The sequence below is a fragment of the Channa argus genome, chromosome 5 (assembly GCF_033026475.1).
Source record: "Channa argus isolate prfri chromosome 5, Channa argus male v1.0, whole genome shotgun sequence".
NCBI lineage: Eukaryota > Metazoa > Chordata > Actinopteri > Anabantiformes > Channidae > Channa > Channa argus.
In genome coordinates, this window is record NC_090201.1 from 27,076,934 (window position 1) to 27,101,048 (window position 24,115).

Here is a 24,115-nt window from a genome sequence, read left to right on the forward strand (position 1 = left end):
GGTATTCCACAAAAAAAGCTTTGTTAAAAAAAAAACAAATCTTCTTAAACATCATTACTAAGACTTCTTTAACTTTAATGGGTTCTTCTGAACATGAATTGTCCTGAAAATGAACGGTTCTTCTGAACATGGCCTTTCTTGCCTACTTCTAGCTGCCAGAGACCTGGCAGCGCTTCCTCGCACAAAGCTGAGCCACATTTGGCTTGAGGGAGGAAGCAGTTGAGACCCTCAGTTGGCTTGAAAATGATCTTCAGTAAGTCTGGACCTGTATTTGGACTTATTGAAAAACTTGGGATATTATAAAGGCATGTGAATGCTGTTTTCAGAATTTTGGAATCATATATTAATAGTGGGAGGTTCCACAAAATGACTTTAGAAATTAAGATTTTCTAGCAAAACGGTTTCTGCGTTGTAGTCTGGGGAATTTCCAAAAGTTATTTCATTAATTTTCTTTGTTTTGCTCGGAAATGTTTAGTTTTGAAGCAGAAGGGATAAAATCTCTGAGCTTAATTCAATATGTTTGCAATATATTGCTGTATAGTGCTGTGATGATTGTATGATTGTGTTTCTGTATATAATTTGATTTTGTGTGGAGGTTTTGTTTGGTACCTGCTTTGAAAAATAGAATTTAAGAAACTGATGCACTATCGGCCTTATTTGATAGAACTTTCCTTTTATTTTTGTGATCTTCCCACACAATCATCAGCTCAGCCCCCTCATCCCATCCACAACCCCCCCACACAAATAATCCTCCCAAACAAAAGACACAGCAGTCTTCACTACGTACATACACTTAGCATCTGGATTTGCTGTTTCCATTAAAGTTTCAGTCACTGAAAGCTCTACATTTCTAAATTATGCATATTTTAACAAGTACATCAGAAACCAGCTTTTTAAATGACATAGATACAGAGCACAAATTTCTTTCCAACCGTTTCAAAGCATTTTTGATTCTTAAAGACATGGAGACATTTGACACATTTTTAAAGAGGCACCAAATATTTTACCTGTTTTTGGCTGTTAGGTAGCAAAAAGCTATTTTTGATACTTTATTACATATTAAAATCAGCTTGCTGCTAAAAATGCTTGGCTGTTAGCTTCTCTGACCCAGAAATATGTAATGGGCAATAAACATTTCTTCAGTGCTGCTGCAGCTGGTTCATTGTGGAGCAGAGTTTAAAGAGATGGTTTCGAGTCGTGGTCTGTGGCGTATGTGGAGTGTTGATTTTTGTATCTCACGTTAGAATATATGTTACTATTAACTTTCTCAGAGATGTTTTTAAAGGTGATTTCGGAGTAATCCATGAAGGCAGAGGGGTTTGTGGGAAAGTTGGCAGTGGCATAAACCGTTTTCATTGCAGCTCCTGGGTCTGTCTTCTGGGGGGGCTCTTGTATCTCTGCATAACTATGATCCTTCTGCTGTGGATAAAAACATTTCCGGTGAATAAATGTAAATACCTGAAAACTGACAGTGTCATCAGCCTCAGTTGTTCTTTGTGGTAAATGACTAAATCAAACGCACAAAGTGAACATGACATCTGTTCAATTTCAGCCTGTTATCATGTTAATGTTGAAGCTGGCTGGACACTAATGTCTCACTGAGACTAAGGGATCAAGTTAAGTGGCTTTTATTGTCATTTCTACTATACACAGTGTTACACAGTACACAGCAGAAACAAGATAACGTTCCTCCAGAACCAAGGTTCTACAAAACAGCACAAGCTACGTAAAGCTATGTCATTCTGCTAGACTTTACGAAACAAGCACATCTTCATAATACCTCTTTGTTTTTCTGTTTTTCAGCTTTGTTTCTTCTGGTTTTTGAGCCTGGCAGAAAAAAAAGAGAAAATATATCAAATGTTTTGTATTCAGACATAAGTTGTTCTCTTTTTAATACATTCATTCATTCATGAAATCCATGCTTGTGGGCCCGTGTACTTCCACTAGCAAACGTTTTTAGCTTTTTGTGTTTAATGTTGTGTAAAGCTGTTAATAAGCTTCTTACGTATGAAGAAGAGAACCAGCAGGATCACAACCGCCAGAACAGCTGCACAGACGACTGCAGCTGTGACCCCAACCTGAGAATCACCTGCAAGACGAAACACACAAGAATAGGCAGAGAGCTGTAGTTAAACCATATCATCCAGAGCTCATCCTATATGTACAAAAACTCTTTTCTATTGGTGTCAGGACCCAAAAGCACTTGGCAGATCCTGTAGTCGACTGGACTGAAGGGACCGAAACACTGCAAGGACGTGGTTAGAGGTACTGAGACTAGATACAGTATTTTTATTGTTGTTGTTGTTGTTATATACAGTAGAAGATAAGATGCAAAACATTGGCAAAATGGTCGTTTTGAGCAGCAAACTGTAACTGGTTTGACAGACTCATAAATCCTTCAGTCGTCGTCAGCAGGTTTTTCACCACAACTAGAAGAAACAGAAGTCCAGGTTTCTGGTGGTCCCGTCCTTCACTCTGTAATGATCCAATCCACTTTATTTATATAGCACATGTACAGTGTCTTGCAAAAGTATTTATTTTGGGGCGGCTGTAGCTCAGTTGGTAAGGCACTTGACCATGAACCACAGGGTCAGTGATTCGATCCCTGCTCCTGGCTACATGTCGAAGTATTGAAGTATCCCCCAAGTTGCTCCCGGTGGGTCAGGTGAGCACCTTGGATGGCAGCCACCGCCATCGGTGTGTGAATGGAAATCAACATTGTAAAGTGCTTTGGATAAAAAGCTCTATATAAGCGACTATTTACCATTTACCCCTTGAACGTTTCCACATTTTGTCACGTTACAACAAAGTCCCACATAATTGTGAAGTGAAAGTAATTTTTTTACAAATAAATATCTGAAAAGTGTCACATGCATTTATATTCAGCCTCTTTACTCTGATACCACTAAGTAAAATCCAGTGGAACCAGTGGCCTTCAGAAGTCACCTCATTAGTAAATAGAGTCCACCTGTGTTTCATTTAATCTCAGTATGAATACAGCTGTTCTGTGAAGCTCTCAGAGGTTTGTTAGAGAACATTAGTGAACCAACAGCATCATGAAGTCCAAGGAACAAACCAGACAGGTCAGGAAGAAGTTTAAAGCAGGGTTAGCTTTCTAAATAAATATCCCAAGCTTGAACATCTTGTGGACCACTGTTCAATCTTTCATCTGAAAATGGAAAGAATGTGGCACAACTGCAAACCAACTAAGACCTGCCCCCCACCCAATTATCCTCCTCATTCATCAGCAGGTCTCTCACCGAGATTCTCAGCAGGTCCAGTAGTTGTCTGGTCTGAAGCAACAGAAGTTCTAATCAACGGTGTTGATGTAGTTTGAGGAGCTGTGCGAATAAATATAAGGGTCACAATTAGCAAAATGCAGAAGATAAATATCATTGAAATAAATCAATAGCAATTTTTTGCCTGCCAGGGTTTTGACCTCCTGCTAGTCTTTTTGAGTAATCTGATTACTTCCCTGACTGTTAATCATCATCACTTATTCTCTGACTCTGTCTTGTGTTCGTCCACACTTAGGAATTGTTTTCCTGGACTTTTAATAACCTGTTTTGTATGTTTATTCTTAATATAATTCACCTTTTCTCTGTATTTACCTGCCTTCTGACTCCACTTGTTTCCCCTCTGCTTGTTTCTTACACAAAACCTGACTATAACCACTTGACAGTTTCATATTAACATTCCCCCCAATTATCCTCCTCATTGATCAGCAGGTCTCTCACCGTGAGTCTCAGCAGGTCCAGTAGTTGTCTGGTCTGAAGCAACAGAAGTCGTAATTGACGGTGTTGATGTAGTTGGAGGAGCTGTGGGAATAAATATAAGGGTCACAATTAGCAAAATCCAGAAGATAAATATTTAAATAAATCAAAGTAGTTTTTATGAGCCTGGTAATTTAAATGACTTTTCAGAGAAATTATAAACTGCTTTACTTCTTCAATAAGAAACTGAAGAGATCAACAACACAAATGATTCTTTTATCAAAACCCAGTTGATCTAATAGGAGTATAACTCACTCAGAACCTGCAGTTGTATTTGTCTAAAAGCTGAACGATCATTTCCTTTATTTGATTTCACTCCACACCAGTAGACACCAGCGTCCTCTGAGGACACATCACTGATGGAGACGCTGAAGCCACTGTTGGTGTCAGTGACAGTGAACCTCCTGTTTGACTTTGGAGATGATTTTGTTGGTTTAATGTCTTCACAGTTGAAATTGTTCTCTTTGCAGAAAAACTTGACTCTGGAATTTTGTTTTGAATCTCGACTTTTGAGATATTCTGACATATCACATGTGAAGGTGACTTTATCTGTTCTGGTCACGATTTCAGTAAGTGGAGTCTGACAGTTGTTAAACTCTGGAAATGAAGCAGAAAAGTAAAACATGCAAAATATATCAGTGTAATACTGTGTTAACATGATAGAAATGTACAGAAGTGTGTACTCATTACCATACTTCATTATATTTGTACTATAATATGTGTTATATGTCAAAGAGGTTTCTGTTAAAGTTTGCTTTGCTGAGGAAACTTAAAAGATTCACTTTATTGGTCTGAATCCTTCATTCACTGAATTGTATCATTAAATCTGGAAAATGTACAAAACAATAAAAATCATCCAAATTTCCTTTTTTATAAGAATCAAGTAAGAAAAAGTTTTTTTTTTTAACAATGTAAAATCACATTTGAAGAAAAAGAAAAATTGTTCTTTATTGTGTAGTTTTGTTTGGGATCATTGTTTAGGGAAATCTACATATTTTATAGGACAAACTCTCATCATCTTTTCTAACTGATACTGTTTATCTCTGTTGGTGATTCAGTATCAGCACTGCACTTACTAACAAGGACAGTTCCTGCCATAATACACATCATAATTACTGCTGAGTTTGACTGTGAAGGTTAGTATCATGTCATTGTAGTAATTCTACTCACAAATCAGTGAAAGTATTTCAGTTTTGTTTTGCAGCTTTAAAATAACTTATTTTATTCTCTGTAATGAGCTTTAGTGAGATTGATGAGAGAAAACGATAAAGACTTTAACTGGATACAGAATTTTATTTTAAAATCCTGAAAAAGAAATATCAGTAGAATTTGTTGTTTGAGAACATTTGCTGAAGTTTATTTATAATGTTAAAGTTAAATAGTACATTTATGAAACATTTTTCAATGCTGTTACTACTGCAAATACTAATACTACTAATAAATAATTAATAAATGAAGTTCTGATAATGATAAAAATTGTTTGTGCAGCACTTTTCTTAACGCAGGTAAAGTGTTTTAACAAAGGAACATTAATAACAATAAAAACACGCAAACTTCCTTACTGTAATTTAGTTCCACTTCCTTGGATGACTTAGATTGTCGGTTAAACTTACACTCGTATTCTTCTTTAAAATCCTCAGGTTGAAGTTGTTTGATCAACACCTTGAGATATTTTGCTGTTGTGTTATGGTACAGAAATATTCTGCCTTTGTTTTCCCACTTGTCTTTAACTGTGGTTGTTATTGTTTGTATGCGATGAACTACATAAATCTGTTTATAAGTTTTTTGTCCTTCAGGATAGACACATATGAATTCAACCCATCCTCCTCTGCATCCCTTCACTTCATGTTCATTGTCACAACCTGTTGATCAGAAAGAAAAATTCATGTTCTGTCACAGTCTGAAATAATTCGGTTTTCTATTTGTCCATCAAGTTTTGTCACCACATAATCTTTGATATGAATAACATGAAGATTTCATCAAACAGAAGCATATTCATATTGATGACCTGCCTGTCACTGCATCTTCTGAGCCTCAATCATTTCTGTTATGTGATTTTTAATTCTGTCTGTTCCTGTTGTTTCAGTCATTTCTTTGGTTCTAACTTTAAACTCAGTGTTGTTTCTTGTTACACCAACATCTTTTTTATATTCTACCATTTATATTGTGGTTCTTCTTTTATTAAATATTACGTTGCATTCTGTATATGTAAATAAGAAAAACTTGGAGCAAAACAGAAGTTTGCTTTAAAAACATAGTTATTTTGCTGGTTTCAGTTGTTTGCAGCAAAATGTGACTTTACAGTATATAGTTGTAGGACGTCTCTTATTTCTGGCTGTAATAAAGAACATTATCACGAGCCTTTTGCAGAACCTATGCATTATGCAACATTCATAAACCTGAGAATATTTGTATATTTTACCTGCCATCACTGAAAGAAGGAGCAGAAAAAAACTCTTCATCATGTTGGTTCTGGATGCTGAGATCTCAGGTCCTCAGTTATTTGTCTCCAGTTGGTTACTTCACTTTCTTCTTGTCCATTTGTGTCCACTGTCAGTAAATGTCTTCAGCTTTTCCTGAATTTCTGACGTTGGCAACTTTTAAAACCTCTCGCCTCCACCTTTCTGTACTTCCCCTTTTGTCTGAGTTGTAACTTCTTCCTCCAAATAACAAATATGTGGTAGAAAGTCAGAGAGTAAAAAAATCCCCACAATGATATTTTAAGACCATACGCCGGAAATAATTGTCTCACAGTATAAAAAGTAACCACACATGTTGTTGCAGTGTTTAAAAAACTCTCTTCAAGTTCACTGCCTGGTTGCATTGTTCATGTTCTATACAGTATTTATCAAAAGTGTGAAGTTTCCCCACTTTATTTATTTCTAACGTGGATGTAAAATACAAGACGTAAAATAAGTCTCTGCATAAGCTTTCATCCCCTTTAAGTCAACATTTATCTCCGTCTCAATCAGGTTTCAACATTTGGACACTGGAAGACTTTTCCTTGTGCTCAGGTTCTGTCAGATTGTACAGGGATCAAGAGTGAGCAGCTCTTTTTAACCTTAACGCCCCTGTACAACCCAAAGAGCCGACAATGGACTGTTCCTGACAGTGGAACTAAAATGGTTCCAGCTTCACACAGTCATCACATGGATCCCATGACTGTTGCAACAAAAACAACAGCAGTTGTTTGAATCTAGTGCTGCTGTTCTTGTTGCAACAGAAGTTAAAAAGGCCCAGTGCAGGTTACTGGGCTTTGACCACCAACAAAGTGCCTAAAGTTTGAATCAGACCACGAGCTGTGAGGGTTTAAATATAACTAAAACGTTTAACAAAGCTGGAGTCAAACAAAAAGACATTGGAAAAATGTTCTTGATATATCTGAGACTTCTTTGCATGAAATATGTGTCATTATGTTAATAAAAGGTACTGAGTGCACTGAAGCAGTGCTTCACTTCTGAAGCCTCTTCATGTCTCGGAGCAGCCTGTAGCCTGTATCTATGGTGAAGGATTTGTCTTTAAACCACTGCACAGTGTTGGGGTCCAAAGGTTTCTCTCTTTACAAAAACATAATTGATTTTCTGTAAGAGAGGCGACACAAGATTATATCAAACCTTCCAAGACCAGTTAGACACATAAATACTAAATACCCACTTTTCACTGTGAAATTAGTCAGAACAAGCTGTCGGGACTGGTGAGGTAGAAACAGGACACAGGAAGAAAGTCTCAAAGGAAAATTAGTTGTATTTTTGTAACATATACAAAGAAATTTGAATCACTAACAGGCTTCTTTAATCCTCAGTCGTCTTTCTGACATTTGTGTTTTAAGCTCAGGGCTTTGTCCTGGATGTTCTACGATGCAGATTTGTTTTTTGTCCAAGTGCAGACCATTGGAATTTCAGATGTTTACATGGACAGTTAATCATCAAACCACTGTCATTAGTTATTTAATAACTGTAAAATCATAACTAATGATAATGTCTTTCTAAAATGTACCTATGAAGTTTTGGTCATAGCACATCGTCATCAGTGGTGGTTTGGCTTAAACAGCCAGGCTCATATACAGCTACAGCTGTGTGGGATTATTCTAGAAGACAAGTTATCCAGAAGTAATGAAATGGACAAATTTTACTTTGAAAGCTGTAGAGGACAAGTCAGAAGACTTTAGGATTTGAGAACATTTGCTTCTATGTAAAATTAAATACAATGACTAATATTGTGTGTGTTGTATAGTTTTTATGTTCTGTATGTTTTCTTAGTGTTTTATCAAACTTCAGGTCAACAATGATGATAACAAAATTAATTCCATCCATTTATACATCCCTTTATTTTAGATGGGGCTTCACTTCCTGTTGATCAAAGAGACATTTGGTGTCAGATATCAATATATTTGATATTTCAGATTCCTCTTGTCTGTGTGTCTTCACACTGTGTTTACTGTATCTCTGCTGCAGGTTTAAGAACTTGTTACCCCCACTTTTCTGTCTGTCCACCCCTGCTGTTCTTACTCATCACTCCTTCCTCATTAAACTTTGCTAATGTCATTGACAATAAACAGGAACTCAGTTGTGACAAAGAAAGAAAAGCCACAACATGCTTCAGTGTATTTCTGGTTGACGCACTTCCTGTTAAGACCATAAGACTGTTCTTAAGCTTAGGATGTCATGTCAGTCCTGGAAATAGAAGTACTGCTCGTGGCACAATGGAGATCAGATAGTTTGTTGAAACAAATAGGTATCATATAGTATTCTACTGTGAAAATCCAGATCAGAAACATTCTGCACTGAAACTGTGCTCAGTCTCAGACGCTGCTGATTGGTCACATTCAGGTTTGGAGGTAGAGCAGTCGTTCACCAATATCACAATTATGAAAAAGCTTTGTGAATTGGCTCTAAATAAATAAAGTTGAATTGAATTGATCACTGTCTGCAGTGTGTTTTTGTGTCTTTACTTATAGAAAAGAACAACAACAGAAACACAATGTCATTACTAAAGGTCCATTTTTATGCTTTTCAAGGACACTGTTTGTGAAAAGATTGATGAGGATTGAAATGATTGATGTTGGATGAAATGTTTGCGGTTGATACTGTAGAGAAACCAAGATACAGTAGTTTTTTGTAAAGTATTGTTGGTACAGAAATAATCTGCATTAAACTGTAAATTCTCACTGTGTTGCTCACAAACACAAGATTGTTGAAGTGATGTCATATACACACAACTACATTTTAGAAAAGATACAATTTTGTTTCCAGGTTGTCATCTGCTAATTTAACTCTGCATCTTGTTACTATATAACAAGAAGCAAGTATTTGTATAAGTACTGTAAAGCTACACCATTATTACAAAGTTGTTTTTTAAACCTGGCGTCACTGAGAGAAAAAGCAGAAGAAGCCTATTCATCATGTCGTCATGTCTAAGTTGGAGGCTGACACCTTCCATCCAGATTACTCGTCTCTGTCTGGTTATTTCAGTTTCCTCTTGTCGGTTTTTCTTAACAGTTGGTTAAGTTGTACATTGTTTCCTGAAATACTGTATTTAGCTGAAACTTCTTGCCCCCACTTTTTTTTTAAAATCTTAATCATACGTCCTTCCTCTGTGGTTAAAAGAAAATGTGTGGTTACACATTCTGAGAAAAACAACTTTTGTAATAAAAGGACGTCTACACAGTTTAATACAATATTTCAGAAATAATAAGAATATTATCTTAATGTTTCACCTCCTGGTCAAATGATATGAAGCCAATGAAATAATAGAATGTGAGGCCTGTTATTCTACTGTGAAAATCCACATCAGAAACATTCTGCACTGAAACTGTCTGACATGGTTTGGAGGTAGAGTGGTCGTTGTGAAAAACTTCCTCCTGCTGTAAGTTTATTGTGTCCTGTTCCTGTCTGTTTCTCTGGACCCCTGCCAAATCTAACCAGTGACAACATGTACATGTCGACATCCAACCGCTGGCTGTCTAGGTGGTGTCCAGCAAACGATGTGGAAAACATAGACAATTGGAAACGATTTAACGAATCTGGGCTGATTAAGAGAGATGGCATCCATCCTACTTTAGATGGTGCAGCTTTCTTATCCTCAAATACTGCTGGCTGGTTTTATTAGACAACCAAAATTATGACAATCCAGAGTTGAGCCTAGGATGCAGAGATGAAGGATGCGTCTCTCTGCAGTGTCCTTACAACCGTCACCCCCCACAACTCCCACATACCTATAGAGACTGTGTCTGTTCCCCGACCAACTAAATTACATAAAGTAAAAATGACCACAAGAGGAGTTAATCATGATAAACTAATAAAAGTTAAAACTACTCCTCTTACAGAACAAAACCCCAAAACTATTAAATGTGGATTATTAAATATCAGATCTCACTCTTCTAAATCTCTGTTAGTAAATGACTTAAGTATTTTTCCATTCATCAATTTGATTAATGGAACGAGTCTTCAACAACTCTCAGACTTTCTTTCCAAGAACAACTTCCCCAGTCTGGCTTCAAGAGGGGTCACTCCACAGAAACAGCACTACTGACTGTTGTGGAATTACTTGGAAAGTAGCCACCTTAATGTTACTCCTGCACAAGTTGATTAAATTGTTGATAATTCTGCAGCCTCACTACGTACAATACTCAATAGTGTTGCCCCTCTCAAGACGGCAGTAAACCAGAAGATGTGATCTCCATGGTATAGTTCACAAATGGGAACATAAAGGGAACACAAAAGTTAGAACAGAAGTGGCGTTCCAGCAAATTAGAATAATCTCTGATGCCAGAACAACATGTTATTCATCATTAATAGAAGAAAACAAGAACAATCCCCGGTTTCTGTTCAGCACTGTAGCCAGGCTGACTAACAGCCATAGTTCTGTTGAGAATAGTTCAGGATTTAGAGCTCATCATAGTACAGAAACAGTGTAATATAATGGACTAGACATTTTATTACAGAGACTGGACCATGAAATTGGGATTACAGGAACTGCACTAGGTTGGTTTAAATCTTATCTATCTGATCGATTCCAATTGGTTCATGTTAATGATGAATCCTCCATGCACACAAAGGTTAGCTATGGAGTTCCACAAGGCTCTGTATTAGGACCAATACTTTTTACTTTATATGTCTCCTTTAGGCAACATTATTAGAAAACACTCCATAAATTTCCATTACCAGCTACATCTATCTATTTAAAATCCAGCTTCTTACATATAAAGCTCTAACACCATATCATCCCAGTAGACCACTTCGATCTCAGAATGCAGGCCTACTTGTGGTTCCCAGAATTTCCAAAGGTAGAATGGGAGGCAGAGCCTTTAGCTATCAAGCTCCTCTGCTGTGGAACCAGCTCCCAGCTCAGATAAAGGAAGCAGACACCCTCTCTACTTTTAAGTGTAGGCTGTGCTGCATATCCTTTGTGCTCAATTACAGCAAAGTCAGTTGTTAAGGCCTTGACTCAGTTTATCTCCTTATTTGGAAAAACCATTCAAAGTGATCAAGGTTCTAACTTTTCTTCGCACTTATTCTTGCAAGTCCTCAAGCAAGTGAATATTAAGCATAACAAAGCGTCTGCATATCACCCGCAAAGTCAGGGGGCTTTAGAGCGATTTCATCAGACCCTTAAATCTTTAATGAAAGCGTATTGTACAGAAATGCAACGGGATTGGGAGGATGGTTTGCCCTGGCTTTTGTTAGCTGCCAGAGAAGTGTGTCATGATAGTATTGGCTTTAGTCCTAATGATTTGGTTTTGGTCACAAGGTACGTGGTCCCTTGGCATCACCTTCAGGATGAATGGAAAACCAAACAACCCCCTCAGAATTTCATAGCTTACGTGAATGGTTTTCGACACAGGCTTAAAATCATTGATGCTGAAGTGAAATACATGCTTGATAATAATATTGCTGTGCTTTCTTCTTCAAGTTGGGCATCATCCTGCTTGTTGGTGGAAAAAGCTGATAAAACACCACGCTGTTGCACAGATATCCGTAAGGTAAATTCTGTTACAAAACCAGATTCTTACCCACTGCCACCTGTGGAAGACCGTATTGACCAAGTTGGTGCAGCGAGATATGTAAGTAAATTTGACTTGTTAAAAGGGTATTGGCAGGTGCCACTGACCCCAAGAGCACAAGAAATATCTGGTTTTATAACACCATCTGGTCTGTTCTCCTATACAGTTATGGGTTTTGGTCTCTGTAATGCACCTGCTACCTTACAGCGTCTGATGAACAGGGTAGTTATTGGCCTTGAGGGTTGTGCTGTGTATCTGGATGATGTGGTGATATATAGTGACACCTCGGAGGAGCATGTGAAACGTATTGACGCTTTGTTCCAATGACTAGCTGATGCTAATTTGACAGTGAACTTGGCTAAGTGTGAATTTGCAAAAGCCACTGTAACATATGTTGGTAAGGTGGTGGGTCAAGGGCAGGTACAGCCTGTTCGTGCTAAGGTGTTAGCTATTGATGACTTCCCTGTTCCCACAATTAAAAAGGAACTAATGAGGTTCTTAGGTTTGGTTGGATGTTAGCGTTGTTTTTGCCGAAATTTCTCCACAGCTGTAGCTCCGCTAAGAGACTTGCTTAAAGCAAAATAAAATTTTATTTGGTCAGAAACTTGTCAACAAGCATTTGCTATCGAGGTTGAAGGTATTGTGAAGGCTTTATTAAGTTCTGCTCCGGTTTTGCTAGCTCCCCGTTTGGATCAGTCCTTCAGGTGGATGCTAGCCACATTGGAGTGGGTGCGGTTTTCTTCAAGGTGGTCCACAGGGTATCATCCTGTTAATTTATTTTCTAAAAAGTTCACCTCTTATCAGCTGAATTATTCAGTGATGGAAAAAGAAGCATTGGCTTTAATTTTGGCTTTGCAGCATTTCCATGTTTATCTTGATTCAGCAGGCCAAAACTTGTATATACTGACCATAACCCACTTACATTCTTCAAGTCTCTTCAGAATCCTAATCAGCGGCTTGTGCGCTGGCTCTGTTTTTGAAGCCTTATAACCTGGTTAACAGACATATTAAGTGTAAAGAGAACATCATGGCAGATACTCTTTCCCACGTACCTATATAACGCTTACTCTCAGTGTTAGTCATACGTTTGCTGAGGTGGGAGATGCTGATTATTTTAGAATCGGGAGTTGTGGGTGTGTGTGGGAAGATTGTCTCAGGTAAGCTCTACTAATTCTTGTGTTAAGTTGCCTGTACCCTGTTCAACTGTTAATTTACTGCAGCTAAAAATACAATAGTAGTAACGTTCAGGGTAGGAACCCTGTTATATGGGGGGAGTGTGATGGCCTAAGCCAGATCTGGGTTCTGTCTTTCTCCGTGTGTGTGTGGCTGTGTTTTTCCTTGTTTTCCAGCAAGCCAGTGGGTGGAGCTGAGCTTTGGGCATGACGTACACCTGTGTCAATTGGGTTGAGGTTCCTGTAAAGGAGGCCTTAAAGATCGGCTCAGTCTCTTCCCCTGGGCTGCTTGCTGAGTTCTCTTTTGTTTTGTCTACATGTCTTTTACACTTTCCATCCAACATTGCACTGATTTGCTCACAAACTTAAACTGAATCTTTATATACTCAATTAAAATATGTTGTTTATTGAGAACCTTGTGTGGCCTCCCTTCTTTGTCACATACTGTTGAGCCAGGTTGTGACAAGGCTTAAAACCTTCCTCTTTAATAAAGCTTATAGTTAGTTATAGTCCTGCTGCTATAGGCTTAGTCCTTAGTCCTATAAGGCTCTATCCCTTTCTGCAGGTGTCCCTGGCTTTGGAGCTGTGTTTTCCAGTGTGCAGCTACTGGTCCTACAAACCTGCCAGATGTTTTGTTGTTGCTCTTTTTCTTTTCTCTCTTCACTTTCCACTAACCCCAACCAGTCAAGGCAGATGGACGCCCACTCTGAACCTCGTTCTGCTGGAGGTTTCTTCCGTTAAAGGAGTTTTTCCTCTCCACTGTTGCCTATGACTTGCTCCAGGAGGAATTGTTGGGTTCTCTCTATACATCTTTATAATCTTGACTTTGTTCTGTAAAGTGCCCTGAGATGACTTTGTTGTGATTCAACGCTATATAAATGAAGTTGAATTGAATTGAATTGATCACTGTCACAAAGTGTTTTTGTGTCTTTACTTGTAGTGTTGGAGAAAAAGAACAACAACAGAAACACAATGTCATTACTAAAGGTTTATTTTTATGCTTTTCAAGGACACTGTTATTTGTGAAAACATTGATGAGGATTGAAATGATTAATATTCTGCTGGTGATGTTTTGATGAAATGTTTGCTGTTGATACTGTAGATAAACCAAGATACAGTAGGTTTTTTGTAAAGTTTTTTACTTTTTTGAAGTGTTGAACTTTCCTGTTTTACTTGCATTTGAAAATTGTGCCTGTTTTAAACCCTGAACTTAGGCTGGTGACCCTCCCTGTCACATTTCTTTCTGCCTGACTCAGCTTCAATTAATTGCTGCCTGTTGGATTTTTATTTTGTCGTTTCCTTCCTTGAAAGTGGGTCAGAGGTGATGATTCAGGTTCTGGGTTTTTAATGAGGTGGTCGTCATCTACTCAGACTACACAGCATAAGTCTGGAAACAGTTTGAATGTGTTGGGATGTCATCGACCTGTCAGAAGTTTTTTTTTTAGCTTCACCAAACAATTAAACTTAACAAGGGTGTAGTTCCTCTCTGATCACAGTCTTTCTTGAGTCCCATCACAGCTGTTTTCATTGCAGTTCCTGAGACGGTCTTCTGGGTGGGTCCTGTACCTCTGCATAGCCACGATCCTTCCCAAAGAAAAACACAGGATTAATACTTTACTGTATATACAGGTCTCCCCCATAATACAACCATTTTAGACTAATATGGTAACTTACCCAACTTTTCTGTTTTTCTCTTCTATTTCTTCTGATTTTTGAGCCTGACAGAGAAAAAAAAAAATAGTATGAATGGGGAAACACAAGGGGGCAGCAGTGGTGCAGTTTTCTTGCCTTGTCCAAGGGCAAGATACTGAACCTGTTCAGTGTCGCCAGTAGAAACTGAGGAGGTCTGCATCAGGAAGGACATCTGAGTACAAACTGTGCCAAAGTAACATGGGGACAAATAATCCACTGTAGCGACCCTGAGCTCAAAAAACACAAAGGAAAGGATTTGTATTCATGTAACAATCAGCACAAACTGTATGAATAAGAAACAAGGAAAGAACTGACAAGAGTTAAACTAGTCGATGTCTGGATTCAGTTGTATTCAGACATTAAGTTGTTTAAGGGCTTTTTATTTTGATTCAATTGTCACAGGTCAGATGTTTTTTATAGTTATTTTGTGTTTTGATTTTGATTTTTCCACAAGTTTGTGTTTTAATTGTCAAGTCAAGACACAAGCTCATTTTTAAAAAACGACTTCACTTCAATTTGAATAAATGTGCTGCAAAAAGCTACAACACAGCAGAAATGACTCTGGGAACAACTACAAATATGTTGACAAATCTAAATGTCCATCACATTTTAGTGGCCCCTGTAAACAGAAAGACCTGTTTGGGGGTTAGGAGTTGGTTTTAGGGTTGAGGTTCGAATTGGATGTAGGTTAAGATGAGGGCTGAGGTTGGGCCTTAACTTCTGAGGGTTAGTGTTAGACTTAATGCTATCATAACCAGTTACTCTGAGTGTGTGTGTGTGTGTGTGTGTGTGTGTGTGTGTGTGGTAGTAGTTTTTTGAACATCAACTCAGATTTTTCTTTGTGTGTTTTGCTCTTAGTTTTTAGCACTTTTCTATTGAGGTTTTTTGTTTAGACATTTTATTGGTTTTATATAGATAATTGTACTGTAATAAATCTCTGGATAATTGTTCCATCCACTGTTTTCATCTGGTTTGCTCCCACTTTAAAGAACCTTTGATCTGATCTATTCCGATTCATGAATTTCTTAAATGACGGCTCACCAGCCCTTATACCCCCAATGAGAAACGTTTGTGGGTGTGTTTCATGTTAGCAGCCTCTTACATGTGTAGAAGAGAATCAGTATGTTCACAACCACCAGAGCAGCTACACGGACGACTGTAGCTGTGACTGCAGCCAACTGAGATCCAGCTGCAGGACAAAACACACGACATAAGGGACTGTAACTGATGTGACAGAGGTTCATACAAAGCCCTTAATCCTCTGAAGAAACAGACGTCCAGGTTTCTGACGGCACTGAAACAAAGTCTAAGAGAAACATGGAGAACATGAAAACAGTTTTGCAGATTGCTGCAAAAAAATAAACCATCCTGTATTTAAAATATCCTCATGAATCCTGCTCAGAGGTCCTGTTGCCTGGTCCTTTACATTCTCACTTCCTCAGGTCCCTGTTAGTTCTTGGACATGTCCATGAACTGTTGTCTCTTCTCTGTCATCTCCTACACTCTCCTTTCAATGTTGCAGCATAAGTGAGTCAGTGTGTTGGAGTCTTTTGTGTGTATTGGCTGTTGTTTCTTCCGTCTATGTCTTACACATTATCATCACTCCTGTATCCAGCCAGTCGTCCTAGATTAGCTACTGATGTTGTGCCTTTTGGTTTTTGCTCCGTCTTAAATCACGTCCAGTGTTTTCTCCCACTTTGCCACAAGAGGCTCAGGCCTCCTTTGTTTCCCTGATTCACCTGCTCACCAGCCCCTCCCCTCCTGCTGTGTCCACTTTATTGTCCCTCCAATTTTACCACCTGACTCTTTATCACCAGTCCAACACACCTGGCAGCCATTTTGTCTCCTCTCAGTATAATTACCTGCTATTTTCTCTTGTTCAGTAACAGATTATCTTCATTGTTCACTCAACCTCAGCTTTCTTTTATTTCTCTGTGGTTTACCTTTATCCAGTTACCTGCACTTTTTCCCTCATGGGATTGTTTGCATTTGGACTCTTTGCAGTATTTGGTCAACTTGTCTGATTTTAAACCCAGACTGATGCTGGTTACTCGCTGAATTAATGGTAAGTGGGACTTAGCTTCCATTAAGTGTCTTTTATTACTACTTGCAGCCTGTCTTCTTTTGTATCTGCACTCGAGTCCAGTCTAAGTGAAATTAATAATGATTGAGGTTCTGGGTTTCTGTGGTGGTGGCTGATGTTAGATACATTGTTGGGATCAGACTACACAACATCAGCCCGATAACAGTCTGAGGCCGTTGGGACGTCAATCGATGTTACATGTAGCAGAACTCATGACCTCCCATCAAGAAGACAAAGTTTAAAAATTCTACCATCTTTTAAGAATAGAGACGCTTATAGAGCAACTTCACCAATGTTAAACTTGCTGTAGTTTAGTGTGTAAATGTACATTAACGCTTTTAAACTTCCCTCTGACTTCACTGTATTAACTTATTTCTCTGCATCTATCTGTTATTTTTTTTATCAGTAAGATTTCAGATGATGTTATCGGGAGGAGCCCTGGAAATTCAGGTTGACCATGATAACAAACTCCATAGTGTGAGCAACTAGATGACATAATCTGAACTAACTTCCTCCAAGTGATGTCATCTGGAGGCATTTTTTCAGCTTGAAGTAGAAAGATATTTTAATGTGGGGACGTCAGAGGGAAGTTTAATGGTATTTATGTACATGTACAGTACAGAAATATGTCTGATTTTATTAGTCAACAAAAATTATTACAATCCAGAGTTGAGCCTAGGATGCAGAGATCCAGTCCTACACATCTCTCTGCAGTGTCCTTACAACCGTCACCCCCCCCACAACTCCCACATACCTATAGAGACTGTGTCTGTTCCCCGACCAACTAAATTACATAAACTAAAAATGACAACAAGAGGAGTTAATCATGATGAACCTATTAAAAGTTAAGACGACTCCTCTTACAGAACAAACCCCCAAAACTATTAAATATGGATTATTAATTATCATATCTCCCTCTTTTAAATCTCTGTTAGTAAATTATAAATTATTGTGTCTTAATGAAACTTGGTTACAGCAGGAAGAATATGTCCGTTTAAATGAGTCATGTTAATGATCATGTTCCTAGAAGCACAGGCTGAGGTGGAGGAGTAGCAGCAATCTTCCATTCTAGCTTATCAATAAACTCTAGACCTAAATATAGCTATAACTTATGTGAGAGTCTTACTCTTAACGTTTCACACCGAAACTGGAAAACTCAAAAACCACTATTATTTGTTATCGTGTACCGTCCTCCAGTCCCTTATTCAGAGTTGTTCATATCACTTATTCTCTGACTCTGTCTTGTGTTGGTCCACACTTAGGAATTGTTTTCCTGGACTTTTAATAACCTGTTTTGTATTTTTGTCTTAATATAATTCACCTTGTCTCTGTATTTACCTGCCTTCTGACTCCACTTGTTTCCCCTCTGCTTGTTTCTTACACAAAACCTGACTTTAACCAACTTGACAGTTTCATATTAACATTCCCCCCAATTATGCTCCTCATTGATCAGCAGGTCTCTCACCGTGAGTCTCAGCAGGTCCAGTAGTTGTCTGGTCTGAAGCAACAGAAGTTCTAATTGACGGTGTTGATGTAGTTGGAGGAGCTGTGGGAATAAATATAAGGGTCACAATTAGCAAAATCCAGAGGATAAATATCATTGAAATAAATCAAAGTAGTTTTTATGAGCCTGGTGATTTAAATGACTTTTCAGAGAAATGATAAACTGCTTTACTTCTTCAATAAGAAACTGAAGAGATCAACAACACAAATGATTCTTTTACCAAAACCCAGTTGATCTAATAGGAGTATAACTCACTCAGAACCTGCAGTTGTATTTGTCTAAAAGCTGAACGATATTTTCCTTGATCTGATTTCACTCCACACCAGTAGACACCAGCTTCCTCTGAGGACACATCACTGATGGAGATGATGAAACCACTGTTGGTGTCAGTGACAGTGAACCTCCTGTTTGACTTTGGAAATGATTTTGTTGGTAAAATGTCTTCACAGATGAAGAAATCGTTCTCTTTGCAGAAAAACTTGACTGTGTCATTTTGTCTGTGATATTCTGACATATCACATGTGAAGTTGACTTTATTGGTTCTGGTCACGATTTCAGTAAGTGGAGTCTGACAGTTGTTAAACTCTGCAAATGAAGCAGAAAAGTAAAACATGCAAAATATATCTATATATAATACTGTGTTAACATGATAGAAATGTACAGAAGTGTGTACTCATTACCATACTTCATTATATTTGTACTATAATATGTGTTATATGTCAAAGAGGTTTCTGTTAAAGTTTGCTTTGCTGAGGAAACTTAAAAGATTCACTTTATTGGTCTGAATCCTTCATTCACTGAATTGTATCATTAAATCTGGAAAATGTACAAAACATTAAAAAACATCCAGATTTCCTTTTTTATAAGACTCTAGTAAGAAAAAGTATTTTTTTGAAGAAAAAGGAAAAACATTCTCTGTGTAATTTTCTTTAGGATCATTGTTTAGGGAAATCTACATATTTTATAGGACAAACTCTCATCATCTTTTCTAACTGATACTGTTTATCTCTGTTGGTGATTCAGTATCAGCACTGCATTTACTAACAAGGACAGTTCCTGCCATAATACACATCATAATTACTGCTGAGTTTGACTGTGAAGGTTAGTATCATGTCATTGTAGTAATTCTACTCACAAATCAGTAAAAGTATTTCAGTTTTGTTTTGCAGCTTTAAAATATAACTTATTTTAATCTCTGTAAGGAGCTGGATACAAAATTTTATTTTAAAAGCCTGAACTGAAATATCAGTAGAATGATAACATTAAATAGTACATTTATAAAACATGCTGTTACTACTACTAATAATAATAATAATTAATAAATGAAGTTCTGATAATGATAAAAATTGTTTGTGCAGCACTTTTCTTAACGCAGGTAAAATGTTTTAACAAAGGAACAGAGGAACATTAATAACAATAAAAACACGCAAACTTCCTTACTGTAATTTAGTTCCACTTCCTTGGATGACTTAGATTGTCGGTTAAACTTACACTCGTATTCTTCTTTAAAATCCTCAGGTTGAAGTTGTTTGATCAACACCTTGAGATATTTTGCTGTTGTGTTATGGTACAGAAATATTCTGCCTTCGTTTTCCCACTTGTCTTTAACTGTGCTTGTTATTCTTTGTTTGTCATGAACTACATGAATCTGTTGATAAGTTTTTTGTCCTTCAGGATAGACACATATGAATTCAAACCATCCATCTCTGCATCCCTTCACGTCATTGTAACAATCTGTTGATTAGAAAGAAAAGTTCATGTTCTGTCACAGTCTGAAATAATCCGGATTTGTCCATCAAGAAAACAGAAAGTGTCAGAAGTTTTGTCACCACATAATCTGTGATATGAATAACATGAAGACTTCATCAAACAGAAACATATTCATTTTTTGGAACATTTGTATATTTTACCTGCCATCACTGAAAGAAGGAGCAGAAAAAAACTCTTCATCATGTTGGTTCTGGATGCTGAGATCTCAGGTCCTCAGTTATTTGTCTCCAGTTGGTTATTTCACTTTCTTCTTGTCCGTTTGTGTCCACTGTCAGTAAATGTCTTCAGTGTTTCCTGAATTTCTGACGTTGGCTACTTTTAAAACCTCTCACCTCCACCTTTCTGTACTTCCCCTTTTGTCTGAGTTGTAACTTCTTCCTCAAAATAAGAAATATGTGGTAGAAAGTCAGAGAGTAATAAAATCCCCACAATAATATTTTAAGACAAAATGCCGGAAATAATTGACTCACAGTATAAAAAGTAACCACACATGTTGTTGCAGTGTTTAAAAAACTCTCTTCAAGTTCACTGCCTGGTTGCATTGTTCATGTTCTATACAGTATTTATCAAAAGTGTGAAGTTTCCCCACTTTATTTATTTATAACATGGATGTAAAATACAAGACGTAAAATAAGTCTCTGCATAAGTTTTCATCCCCTTTAAGTCAACATTTATCTCCGTCTCAATCAGGTTTCAACATTTGGACACTGGAAGACTTTTCCTTGTGCTCAGGTTCTGTCAGATTGTACAGGGATCAAGAGTGAGCAGCTCTTTTTAACCTTAACGCCCCTGTACAACCCAAAGAGCCGACAATGGACTGTTCCTGACAGTGGAACTAAAATGGTTCCAGCTTCACACAGTCATCACATGGATCCCATGACTGTTGCAACAAAAACAACAGCAGTTGTTTGAATCTAGTGCTGCTGTTCTTGTTGCAACAGAAGTTAAAAAAGCCCAGTGCAGGTTACTGGGCTTTGACCACCAACAAAGTGCCTAAAGTTTGAATCAGACCACGAGCTGTGAGGGTTTAAATATAACTAAAACGTTTAACAAAGCTGGAGTCAAACAAAAAGACATTGGAAAAATGTTCTTGATATATCTGAGACTTCTTTGCATGAAATATGTGTCATTATGTTAATAAAAGGTACTGAGTGCACTGAAGCAGTGCTTCACTTCTGAAGCCTCTTCATGTCTCGGAGCAGCCTGTAGCCTGTATCTATGGTGAAGGATTTGTCTTTAAACCACTGCACAGTGTTGGGGTCCAAAGGTTTCTCTCTCAGAAAAACATCATTCTTTTTCTGTAAGAGAGGCGACACAAGATTATATCAAACCTTCCAAGACCAGTTAGACACATAAATACTAAATACCCACTTTTCACTGTGAAATTAGTCAGAACAAGCTGTCAGGGACTGGTGAGGTAGAAACAGGACACAGGAAGAAAGTCTCAAAGGAAAATTAGTTGTATTTATGGAACATATACAAAGAAATTTGAATCACTAACAGGATTCTTTAATCCTCAGTCGTCTTTCTGACATTTGTGTTTTAAGCTCAGGGCTTTGTCCTGGATGTTCTACGATGCAGATTTCTCCAATTTCCCTAATGACTCTTTGATGCATGGGGCAGCTCAGGAGTAGAAGCAGTCGCAAATAAATGTTAGGGTCGGGGGTTTGATCCCCAGCCGTCCATTTGTTGAAGTGTCCTTGGGGAAAATGCTGAACCCCCACATTGCCCCTGATGGATTAGGTTGGTGCCTTCCATGGCAGCTCCACCACCGGTGTATGAGTGTTTGAGTGAACGTCTGAATGAGAAGCAACATTAAGAAAGTATTTTATCCAAGTGCAGACCATTGGACTTTCAACAGAAACTGTCTGGATCATGAAAGTAAAGAGACTTTTAGGTTTAATCAGTAGATTGTAGCATTGTTAAGTTAAACAATTTTTTTCATTTAAACATTTAACTTACTGACATTTTCTGTGAAAGATTTTTCTTGAGGGAAGTATTTTGACAATCACCTCAGATCTGTCTGTGTACATATAAATATCAATATATTTGATATTTCAGATTCCTCTTGTCTGTGTGTCTTCACACTGTGTTTCCTGTATCTCTGCTGCAGGTTTAAGAACTTGTTACCCCCACTTTTCTGTCTGTCCACCCCTGCTGTTCTTACTCATCACTCCTTCCTCATTAAACTTTGCTAATGTCATTGACAATAAACAGGAACTCAGTTGTGACAAAGAAAGAAAAGCCACAACATGCTTCAGTGTATTTCTGAGTCTATTTGTGAGAAAGTTTTTCTGGTGGTTGACGCACTTCCTGTTAAGACCATAAGACTGTTCTTAAGCTTAGTCCTGGAAATAGAAGTACTGCTCAATGGAGATCAGATAGTTTGATGAAACAAATAGGTATCATATAGTATTCTACTGTGAAAATCCAGATCAGAAACATCTGCACTGAAACTGTGCTCAGTCTGAGACGCTGCTGATTGGTCACATTCAGATTTGTGATCATGTGTCTTTACTTGTAGCGGTGAAGAAAAAGAACAACAGAAACACAATGTCATTACTAAAGGTCCATTTTTATGCTTTTCAATGACACTGTTATTTGTGAAAAGATTGATGAGGATTGAAATGATTGATGTTCTGCTGGTGATGTTTGGATGAAATGTTTGCGCTTGATACTGTAGAGAAACCAAGATACAGTAGTTTTTTGTAAAGTATAGTTGGTACAGAAATAATCTGCATTAAACTGTAAGTTCTCACTTTGTTGCTCACAAACACAAGATTGTTGAAGTGATGTCATATACACACAACTACATTTTAGAAAAGATACAATTTACTTTCCAGGTTGTCATCTGCTAATTTAACTCTGCATCTTGTTACTATATAACAAGAAGCAAGTATTTGTATAAGTACTGTAAAGCTACACCATTATTACAAAGTTGTTTTTTAAACCTGCCATCACTGAGAGAAAAAGCAGAAGAAGCCTGTTCATCATGTCGTCATGTCTAAGTTGGAGGCTGACACCTTCCATCCAGATTACTCGTCTCTTTCTGGTTATTTCAGTTTCCTCTTGTCGGTTTGTCTTAACAGTTGGTTAAGTTGTACATTGTTTCCTGAATTACTGTATTTAGCTGAAAATTCTTGCTGCCACTTCTCTTTTTTAAATCTTAATCATACGTCCTTCCTCTGTGGTTAAAAGAAAATGTGTGGTTAAAGATTCTGAGAAAAACAACTTTAGTAACTTCTACACAGTTTAACACAATATTTCAGAAATAATAAGAATATTATCTTAATGTTTCACCTCTTGGTCAAATGATATGAAGCCAATGAAATAATAGAATGTGAGGCCTGTTATTCTACTGTGAAAATCCAGATCAGAAACATTCTGCACTGAAACTGTCTGACATGGTTTGGAGGTAGAGTGGTCGTTGTGAAAAACTTCCTCCTGCTGTAAGTGTGATGTGTCCTGTTCCTGTCGGTGTGTAACTTTGCCAAAACAATGTTGGACTCTATGTTTCCCACGTCGTTTGCTGGGCACCACCTAGACAGCCGTACACGTTCAGCCGCATGCTGTTGAATGTCGACATTCAACCTCTGGCTGTCTAGGTGATGCCCAGCAAACGACGTGGGAAACATAGATATTTGGAAATTATTTCGGGGAAAATCTGGGCTGATGAGCATCATCCTACTTTAGATGGTGCAGCTTTCTTATCCAGAAATATGGCTGGTTTTATTAGAAAACCAAAATTATGACAATCCAGAGTTGAGCCTAGGATGCAGAGATCCAGTCCTACACGTCTCTCTGCAGTGTCCTTACAACCGTCACCCCCCCACAACTCCCACATACCTATAGAGACTGTGTCTGTTCCCCGACCAACTAAATTACATAAACTAAAAATGACAACAAGAGGAGTTAATCATGATAAACTAATAAAAGTTAAGACGACTCCTCTTACAGAACAAAACCCCAAAGGTATTAAATGTGGATTAAATGAGTCAAACCCCCCAAGTCTTATGAATTATGATATTGATTTTCTATCTGATCAGTAACAGCCTCAACACTGCGTTTAACTTATTATTAGATTCAATTGGTTTTTCCCCAAAATGTAAATAAACCCAC

At 37.7% G+C, this 24,115-nt stretch overlaps 2 protein-coding genes and 1 long non-coding RNA gene across 3 annotated transcripts; all 3 read right to left on the reverse strand.

The window, feature by feature from the left end:
• Positions 1-670: 670 nt before the first annotated feature.
• On the reverse strand, positions 671-4,380 carry LOC137127134 (CMRF35-like molecule 8). Its single transcript, XM_067503621.1, has 5 exons — positions 4,029-4,380; positions 3,738-3,818; positions 2,006-2,089; positions 1,781-1,827; positions 671-1,419 (listed from the first exon to the last, which is right to left on the reverse strand). The coding sequence occupies exons 1-5, from the start codon at positions 4,297-4,299 to the stop codon at positions 1,177-1,179; spliced, it is 726 nt and encodes a 241-aa protein (XP_067359722.1). The 5' UTR covers positions 4,300-4,380; the 3' UTR covers positions 671-1,176.
• Positions 4,381-13,920: 9,540 nt separating this feature from the next.
• On the reverse strand, positions 13,921-14,768 carry LOC137127698 (uncharacterized). The gene is made up of 2 exons (XR_010914451.1): positions 14,622-14,768; positions 13,921-14,531 (listed from the first exon to the last, which is right to left on the reverse strand). It is a non-coding gene; the product is annotated as an uncharacterized lncRNA (long non-coding RNA).
• A 529-nt stretch (positions 14,769-15,297) lies between these two features.
• LOC137127805 (CMRF35-like molecule 8) lies at positions 15,298-18,796 on the reverse strand. The gene is made up of 3 exons (XM_067505229.1): positions 18,482-18,796; positions 18,188-18,268; positions 15,298-15,828 (listed from the first exon to the last, which is right to left on the reverse strand). Exons 1-3 carry the CDS (start codon positions 18,738-18,740, stop codon positions 15,722-15,724), a joined length of 447 nt encoding a protein of 148 aa, XP_067361330.1. The 5' UTR covers positions 18,741-18,796; the 3' UTR covers positions 15,298-15,721.
• Positions 18,797-24,115: the final 5,319 nt, after the last annotated feature.

What these genes read in the sequence shown, in the direction of transcription:
- LOC137127805 (XM_067505229.1), bottom strand. Translation starts at nt 18,740, where the DNA reads ATGTCAGAATATCACAGACAAAATGACACAGTCAAGTTTTTCTGCAAA. An exon ending in AATACAACTGCAGGTTCTGA is followed by an intron (nt 18,269 to 18,481) that starts GTGAGTTATACT and finishes TTATTCCCACAG; the next exon opens with CTCCTCCAACTACATCAACA. An exon ending in TGGACCTGCTGAGACTCACG is followed by an intron (nt 15,829 to 18,187) that starts GTGAGAGACCTG and finishes TTTGTCCTGCAG; the next exon opens with CTGGATCTCAGTTGGCTGCA.
- LOC137127134 (XM_067503621.1), bottom strand. Translation starts at nt 4,299, where the DNA reads ATGTCAGAATATCTCAAAAGTCGAGATTCAAAACAAAATTCCAGAGTC. An exon ending in TGGACCTGCTGAGACTCACG is followed by an intron (nt 2,090 to 3,737) that starts GTGAGAGACCTG and finishes TTCGTCTTGCAG; the next exon opens with GTGATTCTCAGGTTGGGGTC. An exon ending in AAAAACAGAAAAACAAAGAG is followed by an intron (nt 1,420 to 1,780) that starts GTATTATGAAGA and finishes TTTTATCCACAG; the next exon opens with CAGAAGGATCATAGTTATGC.